Here is a 13,332-nt window from a genome sequence, read left to right on the forward strand (position 1 = left end):
ATATTTTCTTCTTGTTCAGAGTTGAACATCATATATGAAGAGCAAATTGCAGACAGAGAATTTGGGATATGAGAGGAGAAAGAGAGAGTCTAAATAGAGAAAATAATTAGAAAATATTGAGCATCGCGGTGGAGATTCGACGACGGAAGAAGAGAGGAGAGACTGGCATAAATGAGGACTTTTCTTTCGGGCAAGGGGTCGAAGGGTTGGGGTCTTGGGATGAGGGGGAGAGAATTAGCTGAGACAAGGGTGGGAGATATTTATTAACATTGAGCTTATTTTCACCATTGATCAATAATAGATGACCACTATTTACTTGTTAGGCAGTTTTAGGAGACAGTGTATGAGGAGAGGATCCCAGTCCACTACAAAGCACCAAATCATTATCAAAGTATTCGAGGTGGCAAAGCGAACAGAACCCTTTATTGAACTCAAGCTAAGTGGCCACTGGGAAAACGAAGGGGCATGGAATGAAGAACATGAGAGAGATACAGGGCTTTTCATACTCATGGGTCTCATGTAATTTCTTCAAGGTCAAAAGGGTATCCAGTGGTATTTTACAAACTTCATTCTAAAAGGAGGGTAGGAGCTCCTTGTGCTTTTCACCTAAAAAGAGCCAGTCTTTTTAGACAAGCTCCGTATTTTAGTAATGCCAATGGAGAATGTGAGAGAGGACACCAGAGATGGCCAGATCAGAGGGTTCTCTGAGTTCTCTAAGCCAGAATGCTCCGTTAAACTGATCAATCCCAGTGTGCCCAGTTCTGGGTTTGAGGGGAAAAGCATGTTTGGCAGTTCTGATAGTGAGGGTTTCTATGAAAGGCTAAGCAAGTTGAACGAGTCACTTGGGTATAATCTTGTGTAAGTTCCCTAGTGGTCTTATTCATTGCAAAGTTTCAATCTTTTGTGTTTCATGTTCTACTTTTCTTTTATGGATTCTGTCTTCCTTCAAAAAAAATAGTAAGGATTTTGATGACTATGATGATTTTGCTGCTCTGTTTGGTATTGTGAGAAACTTTTGGGAATGAGATAGAAAATTTGGAAACTTTATCACATGCAAATCAAAAATATCTTTTAGAAATGCATGATGAATGATGTTGATGTGTTTTGACCGTCTGTTTTCATAAACCTTTTGGATAATTCCTGTCTTATATATATATATATATATATATATATATATATATATATATATATAGTGGCTTTTATTAGACTGGTTTTTACTCTTGTATGTCGAAGGTATACGGTAGGCAGTTAGTACGATTGAAATGGTTGTTAAATTTTTAGAACTCTTTATTTGATCAGGGTCATGTCTGAGTGAAAATTACTCAAAATATCTTCCTTTTGATGGGCAGAGTTGATGTCAGACAAACCAAATTGAATCTATATCTGTTTTATAAGGAAGTTACTCTGAGGGGAGGCTTTAATCAGGTTCATTTTTATTTGCTAATGTTTACCATTTTTATTTAGTGAAAAAGGAAATTGACTCTGTAGCCATGTCAGTTTAGTATCTTAAATCCTGAAAAAAAAATGGGCCTCATGGAATATGATTGATATAATGCATTTTCAGGTGAACAAAGATAGGAGGTGGGATGATATTGCATCCTCTTTGAAAATGGATGGAAGGAAGCTCAATAATCCGGATATTCTTCTAAAGCTTTATGCACTCTTTTTGTTTCATTATGAGCAGATCTACTTTTATAGGGGACCCGAGAAAGTGGCTTCAGTGCCAGGTATAGGAGCTAATCCAATAGTTAGCTAAGCCTTCAAGATTAAATCATTCATATGTTTGGCAAAGTCTAAGCAAAGGGTTTGATGTCAACTGTTTAGAAGTTTCCGGGTTCATTTAGATTTGCATCTAGTTTCTTGCACATAAGAAATAAGTTGAGTGTACTTCAGAGTTTAGAGCTTATGAGGTTGAAATTTGCAGATATCACTATTGATAGAGAGGATAGCCCGCAAATGGAAATGAAGTGCACCCACCATTCATCTCAAATGGTAACAAATGATGAAGAGGGGCCTCACGGGAGGAAGATGCTCAAAAAGAGTTGTTCTCAATTAATGTCGACAGGTATATACCGGTACTTTACCTTTTTAATTCCTTTTCTTTTTACTCTGCAGATTAGTCATCGTGTTGCAATTGCACGTTGAAGTGTTATAATACAACCTGATTTTGCATATAGGCTGAAGGTGCTTATATTTTCTCTGTCATAAAGAAGGGTTGAAGTGTGAAGTTGGGTTATTTTTTAGCTTATTGAACTTTCTTGTAAATACTTGCATTGCAAATGTGAGTAGGTTTGGGGTCTGCAGAAAAACAATCAGCACCTGAAGCAGAACAGAAGCAGATACCCCAGCTGCATTCAGAGAAAGATGAGATAAGGACAAAAGGTTATGTATCGGAAGAAAACCAACCAGAAGTACCTGAAGAAGCACTGGAGCAGACCAGCCAGCTGCAGTCAAAGAAAAAGAGGATGGGGAGAAGAGGTTCAGCATCAGTGGAAAACAAAGTGGTGGTGCCCAAGAGAAAATATATGAAGAAGCCTGGTGCTCGACTAGGGATACGCAGTGCTTACCACATATTTATCAAGACAGAATGTGACAGATTAAAAAAAATTCAATCTCGTAAAGGTCAGAATCTTCGACAAATGGCGAATGATGCATGGAATCAACTATCTGAGGCTGAGAAACAGGTACAATTCCTTCTGTAAGCAGGAATACTACCTGATCCAAGTGTGACAACCTTGTAGCAACTAATAATTTTGAGGTGACTTTTTAATTGCTGTTAACTTTTTGAGTGCCCGTGTATATTAATGTTGTCTCTCTTTTCCTTGCAGCCCTTCCATGAGCAAAGTATCAAGGAAAAGGAAAGCTTAGCCAACAAAGTGGTCGTTGATGATGAACAAACACATGTCATGGAATGTGCTGAGAACAAGCAGTCTTCACCGGAAGGTGGCTACTACCAAGTGCTTTTGGATCCAAATGATGCAGAAAATTCTATTGATGTCGATTAGTCATCTAACCCAACATTACGAACCGAGTGCTGGGATAAATATTGGCATATGATGTGGGTGACTAATTTTCAGGAAACTCAGAAGGTGCTTCCCATAGGATTTTTGTACATATCCTATGCGCCTATGGAATTTTTATTGCATATGGATCCTTTTTGTTGATTTGTAGGAGTTTCTGTATGGCTTGTAAATGAGTTCCCCTTTTAGTAATCATCTTTGCTGGCTAGCCTCTAGGCTAATATTTTTGCTGGTGAGGCATCTGCAACAGGATTTGAATCTGTCCTTGGATTCTAATGTAATCCATTGAAGCACATATTTTGCAGTATAATCCGCCTTACAGTTGCAAATTATTCTAGTACAGAAGAACATAGGCTTTGTTCGGGTGCTCATCGATCCATCCTTCTTGGTTTATGAAGTTAGTTGTGTTAAATTCAACAGCTCCTGATGAGATCGCTGCTTCTCCCACTTAACACGGTAGGACATGTTTGCTCCAGGTCCACTGCAGTTTGCTTCTGAAAATGTGATTAAATCTGACCTATTCAGAAAAACAGAAGGAAGAGTTAAAAAAACATAATTGTACTGCTTGAAACAAAATTTCAGACATGAAAAAGAGCAACTTACTCAGAATCTGCACTTCATAATTGACAACCTTCTGGGGTAATAATATCTTCCATAGATGTACAGGCAAACAACACTCTCGAGTAGTTCCTGTATGAGTGTATGGTCTTCCGAGATATACCGGACCCGATCCAGATACATAGCAATGTTTGAATACAAAGCCAGTCGTTTCATTTGCGATGTCTCTGCCCTGAGCTGTAATGTAACCAGCACCGCCTATTCTTGATGTTGTCGAATTTATCTGGCACTTCTGCAGACTCATATGTAGCTGAATGTATCATTGTTCAGGCAATGTTAGTGAAGTGAATAGGAGAGAAATCTACAGGTTTTTTTTTTTTACCTCATACATGGACTGACCATTGCCTCAGATGAAGCCTATAGCACCTTCAACGTAGGAATCATAGAAATAGTGACGACCTCTGGAATCACTTAACGCGTCTTGCAAACTAATGAAACCACACTTAAAGAAACTTGCTTTATCTCCGGCAATGTCAGCCGCCGGTGCCCACGTAACTCTCCTCACTTCGACATCCATTTCCAGAGGAGTGTTATATGTATTCTTTTAAGATCAAAGGAATAATGATTGTTAAAATGTGAATTTCATGTCTAAATAAGAAGGTGATATCTACATCATATTCAAACTACACCTTGAATGTTTTTTTTTTTAAGGCACCTTGAATGTTACATAACGTGCAATGAATTTATCTGCTTGCAACTTAAACGTAGGGCTTTTAACAACACTGCCAGCATCTCCATATTCAATTGTGGTTTGACCATTCGGGTCTCCTTCAAGAATAATGTACGGTTTGTCTCGAGGGATTACAACTTTCTCACTAAAATACGTAAATACAGAAAATTAGTGTTTGAAATCTGTCATGCAGCTCAGAAATGAAATTTTTTTTTATAACTTACATGTAGGTACCGGTGTTAATGAGGATACGAGTCCAGAACAAGTTATTTGATGGTATGGAATCAATGGCTTGCTGCACTGAAGTAAATTCTCTTAGACCGCTTTTATCGACAACGGTAATAAGAGACACGCAGTCTGGTAAACCTGATTCCACTGATATGCTACTATAGCAAGCCTCCAATGCACCTATGAGAAGGAGGAGAGGTAGTATCTTTCATAAATGAGATTGCATTCTGCAAAACTTCAAGAAAAACATAGCAGATGCAAAATGTACAAGTGTACAACAGTATAGAAGACACAAGAAGATGATTGATTAGAATTCTTTGTTCAATATAGAAGACACAATCAACAACTGGTTTCTCGGAAAATCATCTGTTGCCTCTAATGCCAAAGATGACTGTCATGTATGAGTGCAACTATATACGAACTGTGCAGTTCATTGTGTTGTCCTCAGAGACCAACTTTTAAGTGGTCAGAACAATAATAATGACTTGAAAGAATTACTTGCCTAATAGAGCTTATTAATTTTAAGAAAAAAGTTCACAATCGTTCCCCAAACTCTTGTAACAAGGTCAATGTAGTACTCATACTCGAAGTTGTACCAATATAGTACTCAAACTCACAATTTGCTATCAACGACGGGTCTGAGGCCAATTTCCATTACGGCTCTGTCTTCTAGGTCACGTGTCCCGCATGTGACCACAAAAAAGGTATTTAGTACCCAAACTCTTGTGACAATGTTAATGTAATACCATACTCTGAGTTGTACCAATATAATACCTAAACTAGCAATTCGCTATCAACGTAGTATCCATCTGAGCTTAAGTCGCTCTAGTCTGACCCGAATGTGAAAGAAGTGCACAACCACATCGTCTCCCTCACCTCCTCCACCTACGACCTCCTCACCCTCGACTCTCCCCCTTCCTCCATCTCTACCCACACCACTCCCCTCACCCCACTTTCCCGGTTCACATTTCGGTCGTACCAGAGCGACCTAAGCTCAGATGGGTACTACGTTGATAGCAAATTGCGAGTTTTGGTACTACATTGGTACAACTCAGAGTATGGGTATTACATTGACATTGACACAAGAGTTTGAGTACTAAATACATTTTTTTGTGGTCATGTGTCTCACACGTGACTCAAAAGATGGATTGAATATGGCTGTTGATTTCAACACAACCCGATAACACAACTCGAAACTCGCACACAATAAAGTGGGTTGAACACGCACGATTAAAAAACATGTCACCGACGGGTCAACCCGCCATGACCCATTTAATAAACGGGTAAACGACGGATTAACCCGCTAACACGAAATGAACCCGCATTACACGTTTAATAAAAGGGTCGAACTAAATTATATATAAAATACGTGTATAAGAGCTATTTAAAATGGTAACATTAATTGTATATAAGGGTTTAGTAAGTCTTTTCTCATTTTGAGCTATAATTTTGGGTAATACATTAATTTTGTTTGTTTGATTCTTGCTTCAGTTGATTAAACGACATGATATATTTATTAAATGGGAACGGGTAACCTATTTAATAAATATATTAGATTTGAGTTTAAATTTTTGACACGATTATTAAATGAGTTGGGTTTGGTTTACATTTTATGACACGTGAGACACCTTGATCCGTCACGAACCAAACTCGATAGAACCCATTGACAGGCCTAAGACGGAACCATGACGAAAATTGACCTCAGACCCGTCGTTGATAGCGAATTGCGAGTTTGGGTACTACATTGGTACAATTTCAAGTTTTGGTACTAAATAGACCTTGTTACAATAGTTTAAGGACCGATTGTGAAATTTTTTCTAATTTTAATTATCCTTCAAATTATACAATTCCTTTTTTTTGTGCTTTGACCATATTTTCTATCTTTACAGATCAAGAAGCTCAACACACTCAAATTTGTATTTTAGAAAAACAAAATTTCAAAATTAATTAAAGATGATCGGTGGCCTTTATTCTAGTGACATAAGTCTCTTCTTTGCAAGTAGAGGCCGTGAGTTTGGCTCATAACAAACTAACTACTAGTTGTAGTGTACCAATTGTTATTTTTTTTCGTGAGGAAGACACTTAAAAGATGAAGACCTACAAGTCCAACTGACATGCAAAAACTATTATGTGAAGAAAGTGAACTTTCTTCAGAAAACCATTTCATCATGAAAAAAATCGCTCTGAACTTTAGAAAACCAATTTACGATGAAAACATATCATTAAAATTCTCACAAAATGGTTTCCTGAAGATATTCATAGCGAACTTTCTTCACAAAATGGTTTTATGAAGCAAACCTTCCTCACAAAATGGTTTTCTTCATAAATTGGTTTTTCTGAAGAAAGTTCACAGCCTATCTAATGACATTATCGCTTTATCTTCAGTGATACGTAATCTCCACCATAGCTTAGACCAGATAGAGCAAAGCCAACATGACCAGCACCACCACAAGCCTTCCTCATCACATCAAACCGGAACAAGCCTCACCAGAAACCAAACCACCCCCACCTTCAAACTCTCCCAAAAAACAATCTTACACATCTTGAACTCAAAATGCACCACTTCTCTCCAAAACCTCAAACAAGTCCATGGTGTTGTCCTGAGGTCAGGCCACTTTCAAGACCATTATGTAGCAGGCACCATACTAAAATGCTATGCAAGCCCCCATTTCAACAACTTCGGGTTTGCTTTGAAGGTCTTTAATAATGTGTGGAGGCCAAATGTGTTTGTATGGAACATTATGATCAAAAGGTGTGTGGAGAACTATGAGGCATTTCAAGCTATTTCATTTTATTGTAAAATGGTGGATATGAACTCCAGGCCTAATGAGTTCACCTATCCTATGTTGTTCAAAGCCTTCAAATTAGTTGAAGCAGTAGAGGAAGGTCTGCAAATTCATGCACATGTGGTGAAGCAACAGCTTAGTGAAGATGTGCACATAAGAAATGCTGGGATTCAGATGTATGCGTCTTTCGGGCTCGTGGATGAGGCAAGGAGGATACTGGTAAACAACGCATCATCGTCTGATGTTGTTTGTTGGAATGCAATGATTGATGGGCTTATGAAATGTGGAAATGTGGAAGCAGCTAAGGAGTTGTTTGATAAGTATATGTCAAGTAAGAATGTTGGGTCATGGAATGCAATGGTGAGTGGGTTTGCTATGTGTGGGAGGTTGAAAGATTTCTTGGAGTGCTATGATTGATGGCTATATGCAGGCAGGGTACTACAAGGAGGCATTGGAAGTTTTCAATGAGATGTAAGAAGAGAAGATTGTTAGTCCCAAAAAAATTGTATTGTCAAGTGTGTTAGCGGCTTGTGCTAATGTGGGAGCACTTGATCAAGGAAAGTGGGTTCATGGTTATATCAAGAAGAACTCAATTCAGGTGGATGCAGTTCTGGGGACTGCTTTGGTTGATATGTATGCCAAATGTGGGAGGCTTGACATGGCATGGGAAGTGTTTGAGAATGTGAAACGGAAAGAGGTTTCAACATGGAATGCCATGATTGGTGGGCTTGCTATGCACGGCCGAGCAGATGATGCGTTGGATGTTTTCTTCAAGATGCAAGGGAATAATTTGGAACCAAATGGGATTACTTTTCTGAATGCTCTAAGTGCCTGTGCTCATGGGGGTTTTGTTGATGGTCTTACAATTTTTAGTTCTATGAAGAATATGTACGGTATGGAGGCTGAGGCAGAGCACTATGGCTGTGTTGTTGATATGTTTGGACGGGAAGGGTTTTTGGAAGAGGTAGAGCAGGTTATCAATTCAATGCCAATTGAACCTAGTGCAGCTGTTATGGTGACCTATTGGGAGCTTGCAGGATACATGGAAATGTTGATATGGGTGAGAGAGGGGAGGATTTTGCTTATTTTGGAACCACAAAATGGTGGGCGTTATGCGTTGTTATCTAACATCTATGCAGAGGCAGGTATGTGGGATGATGTTGCAGAGGTAAGAAAATTGATGAAGGAAAGGGGAGTAAAGACAAATACTGGAATCAACATGGTTGATATTGGTGGCAAAGTGCATGAATTCAAAATGGGAGATGGCTCACACCCACAAATGGAGGTCTACTTGATGCTTGAAGAGATCATGAAAAAGCTGGAGATGGAGGGTTGTACACCTAATACCTCTCAAGTTTTGTTCGACATTGCTGAGGAGGAGAAGGAAACAGCACTCCGGTATCACAGTGAGAAGCTTGCAATTGCTTTCTGAGTACTCAATACTAAACCAGGAACCACCATTCGTGTACTGAAGAACTTGAGGATTTGTGAGGACTGTCATTCTGCCATAAAGCTGTTTTCACAATTATACAGCCGGGATATAATTGTAAGGGACCGAATGTGCTATCACCATTTTAGAAATGGAAGATGTTCGTGCAAGGATTTTTGGTAAGGTCTTAAATTTGGTAAACCAAATTTTGGATGTTCATACATAATGTACAATACATATACAACTGTTTATGTCTCTGAACACCCTTGCAGACCTTCTTTACATGCTGTAGATCAGTTAGTTATATAAAGCTTAAAATCATCATCAAACTCATGGAGATATAAGAAACAAGTTATACACATCACAAATGCAGAAACCTAAAAATTATTTAGAAGTAGAGCTTAAAATGTTACGTACAGTCTAAGCGGTAAACGAGCTTTTTTGGTTCTTGTCGAGGAACTGGTGTAGGCCATCCTGGAAGCACGAATGGGTAGACCCAATCTGCGTAAACAAGAGACCGAAGAGAGGAACTAACTTTTATCGTTTGTACAGTCTCTAAGGTTCCACCAGAAACCTTGCACATGATCAATTGATCATTCAAAAATTCGTTTCTCGACTTAAAACATATGACATTCTTATTATTCGGGTAGAAACTTAGCACTCTCCACGGGAATCTCCAGGAGAGGAAAGGAAGATCTTTGCAATGCAAATAAATTCCCTCAGCTATCCATTTAAATTTACCTCCTCCAAAGGTGTTATCCTCTGGTAATTCTTCTACTGTCAACTCCCACACTGTAAATGCATCATCACCGCCATGATCCCGCCGTGTATCCGCACACATCAGCTGCAAGCGCCCTTGGCACACACCTAGCCGTTTGTCATAGCTATAATTTTTATAATTATATGGACCATGTTTCATCTGGTCAGGCTCCTCGATGAAACGGCAGCTAGCAATATTTTTACCAATAGTGGTGAAGGGATCCAACACAACAGTACAGCCGTCAGTGCACAACCAATACAACATTCCGTTGTAAGCAACAGGCCTTTTGCGAGAGGGGTAATCATAGAAAGAACGAATCCTTCCTGGACATATAATAGCCAATTTTGTCCACTGACGAGTTTCAGAAGAGCAGATCTCAGCATTAAACCCTAAGGATTTCGAACGAGCCGAACAACCCTCCACTCATACTCACAGTCTGGACCTTCTAATTGATCATGGACGATGAATCCGACATCTGGTAGGTGTTGGTGAAGTGGATGAGGGGTACGAGGGAGAGCAAACCATTGCTTGGTGTACGGATTGCAGATGTAGTAATCTTGTTGATCACAATCGCAGCACAAGACTAAGTCTTTATGCGTCGCCAGCACGACCTAGGTTCTTGGTGTTTATAACACGGGTGGAAACTCAGAGAGAAATCAACTGTGTTCAACACTGGATTCTGGAATATTGTGATTCCGTCTCCAAACGGATTCCAAAAAGCTAGATCATGAGAGGATGAAACGGGATGGAGGATTTGAAAGCGAGCAGAAAAATAAGGATGAGAGAGGAGACTTAGTTGAAAGGTTAGTGTTCTTGCTTAATAATTCATACACAGATTACACTGGTTTATATAGGCTAATTCTAGCACTATTCTACTATTAACTACCACTAATTACTCCGTGATTCACGGAGAGAATCACGGGCCGTGATTCTCGGCCGAATTCACGCCGACACTCCCCTTCAAGTTGGTGCATATATATCAACCATGCCCAATTTGCTAAGTGAATCATAAAAGGCCTTTTTAGACACTTATTTTGTGAGCATATCGGCAAGTTGCTCTTCTGTTGAAACAAAAAGAAAACTGATGATCTTCGCGTCTAGCTTCTCCTTTATAAAATGACGATCAACCTCCACATGTTTTGTACGATCATGTTGCACATGATTATGGGAGATATCAATGGCTGCCTTGTTGTCACAGTACAGCTGCATAACACATTCAGGCTTAATACCCAAATCTTGTAGCAAACTTCTAAGCCATAACAATTCGCACACTCCCTGAGCCATATCTCTGTATTTTGCTTCAGCATTAGATCGTGCTACCACATTTTGTTTCTTACTCTTCCATGTAACAAGATTACCCCCAACAAAGGTAAAGTACCCTGATGTGGATCTCCGATCTGTAATATTTCCAGCCCAGTCTGCATCTGTGAAGCCACAAATTTCGAGGATATTATTGTGCTTAGAGAACATTACTTCTCTCCCCGGAGCTGATTTTAAATACCTCAAAATCCTTACAACAGCATCCATGTGGTCCTCACTGGGATTATGCATGAATTGACTCACTACACTCACTGCATAAGCAACATCTGGTCTGGTATGTGATAGATAAATTAGGCGTCCAACTAGCATCTGATAACGAGTTTTTTCAATAGAGACTTGATCTGGGTACTCTGCTAACCGATAGTTCTGCTCAATAGGAGTATCAATGGGAGTGCAGTCCAACATATATGTCTCTGTTAGAAGATCAAAAATGTACTTCCTCTGACAGAAATAGATACATTCATTTCCCCGGGCTACTTCAATGCCTAAGAAGTACTTGAGTGTACCTAGATCCTTCATCTCAAACTCTTTGGCAAGCTGTTTCTGTAATCTATCCACCTCAACAGTATCATTCCCAGTAACTACCATATCATCAACATATATAATTAAGACTGTTACATTCTCTTGTTGATGTTTGAGAAATAACGTGTGGTCTGAATTACTCAGTCTGTAGCCAATTTTTCTCATGAATTGTGAGAATCTTCCAAACCAAGCACAAGGTGATTGTTTAAGACCATACAAAGACTTTCTCAATCAGAGGTAGTTGGAGAAGCGGCCACATATCCAGGCGGAAGATCCATGTATACTTCCTTTGTTAGTTCTCCATGAAGGAATGCATTTTTAACATCAAACTGCCTAAGTGGCCAGTTCAAGTTAGTAGCGACAGAGAGCAATACCCGGATAGTGTTTATTTTTGCAACAGGTGCAAACGTCTCATCATAGTTTATGCCATATGTTTGGGTGAACCCCTCTGCTACTAGTCGTGCTTTATACCGGCTTACTGACCCATCTGGATTATGCTTCACTGTAAACACCCAACGACATCCTACAGTCTTCTTGCCATGTGGTGGAGGTACAAGCTCCCAAGTATTGTTCATTTGTAATGCTTCCATCTCTTCCTCCATTGCTTTCCTCCATTTTCGATCTCCCAATGCATCATGCACTTTGTTAGATACTGATACAGTAGATATTTGATTCACAAATGACTCATATGACTTAGATAATCTTTTGGTAGATATAAAATTTGCCACAGGATACTTGGCTTTAGTCTAAAGGGTAGGTTCATATTGTTTTGTTGGTTGCCCCCGAGTAGACCTATTTGGCAAAACATATTGTCTCCTATGACTAACCTCAGATGAGTGATCTTCTGCACCAGGAGAGCATTGGTCAGGGGTATAAACAGTTGTACGGGAGACATGAGGGGCAGTTGTGTTATCATCTTCTGGTGCCTGAATCTCTCGAGTGACGACCTCCTGTGGTGCCTGTGTAGTTGTCACATTGCTAATCTCAACAGAACCTGTTATCATATCGAGTGGCTTACTTGTCTCCCCCTCTCCATGATACAACTCTTCAAAATATGAATTCTCCCCCTGAAGAGCAGTATCAGAAGAGGTAAAATAACTCATGTCCTCAAAAAAGGTAACATCCATAGTGACATAGTACTTCCGGGTAGGGGGATGATCGTACCCAACAAACACACATTTAACTGCCCGGACATCCAACTTAGAACGCTGATGTTGTGGAAGATGAACAAAAACAACACAACCGAAAACACATGCAGGAAGATTATGAAAAGAGGGTAATGAGACATGAGATGCAAGCACGTCATAGGGAACTTTCCCCTGAAGGACACGAGATGGAAGACGATTAATGAGGTGGGTGGAAGTAATGACAGCATCACCCCAAAGGTATTTAGGCATGTGGGCACTAAAAAGAATACACCGAGCGATATCAAGTAAATGACGATTTTTTCTTTCAGAAACCCCATTTTGCTCAGGAGTGTAAGGACACGTTTGATGAACAATTCCGTGTGTGTTAAAGAACTCCTGAAAGACATGATTCACATATTCCCCCCCCCCCCATTATCAGAACGAAGAACTCGAATGATGACATTATATTGTGTTTGGACAGAGGTATGGAAAGCACGAAAAGCGGAAAAAACCTCATCTTTATTTTTAAGAAGAACAATCCATGAAAGACGTATGCAATCATCAATAAATGACACAAAATATCGCATGCCTGACACAGTAGACTCTTTAGAGGGTCCCCAAACATCAGAATGAATTAATTCAAAAGGAAAAAAAATTTTAGGAGAAGTACTAGGGGAATAAGTAGATCGATGACTCTTTCCCAAAACACATGTCTCACAATATAAAAAAGACTCATCCACACTAATAAACAAAGTAGGCATGGATTTTTTTCATAACACTAAAAGATGGATGCCCTAAGCGACGATGCCATAACCAAACTTCACTTAGCTTGTCAGAAGTGGAGAGTAAAGC

At 39.5% G+C, this 13,332-nt stretch overlaps 1 protein-coding gene and 2 pseudogenes across 1 annotated transcript; 2 read left to right on the top strand and 1 right to left on the bottom strand.

The window, feature by feature from the left end:
* Positions 1–649: 649 nt before the first annotated feature.
* Positions 650–3,190, top strand: LOC126799976 (high mobility group B protein 9-like). Its single transcript, XM_050527237.1, has 6 exons — positions 650–858; positions 1,350–1,425; positions 1,565–1,727; positions 1,925–2,065; positions 2,290–2,684; positions 2,829–3,190. The coding sequence occupies exons 1-6, from the start codon at positions 650–652 to the stop codon at positions 3,003–3,005; spliced, it is 1,161 nt and encodes a 386-aa protein (XP_050383194.1). The 3' UTR covers positions 3,006–3,190.
* A 164-nt stretch (positions 3,191–3,354) lies between these two features.
* LOC126800976 (probable pectinesterase 29) lies at positions 3,355–5,460 on the bottom strand (annotated as a pseudogene).
* A 1,509-nt stretch (positions 5,461–6,969) lies between these two features.
* Positions 6,970–8,934, top strand: LOC126800977 (pentatricopeptide repeat-containing protein At5g66520-like; annotated as a pseudogene).
* Positions 8,935–13,332: the final 4,398 nt, after the last annotated feature.

Source organism: Argentina anserina, chromosome 6 (assembly GCF_933775445.1).
Source record: "Argentina anserina chromosome 6, drPotAnse1.1, whole genome shotgun sequence".
NCBI classification, from domain to species: Eukaryota; Viridiplantae; Streptophyta; class Magnoliopsida; order Rosales; family Rosaceae; genus Argentina; species Argentina anserina.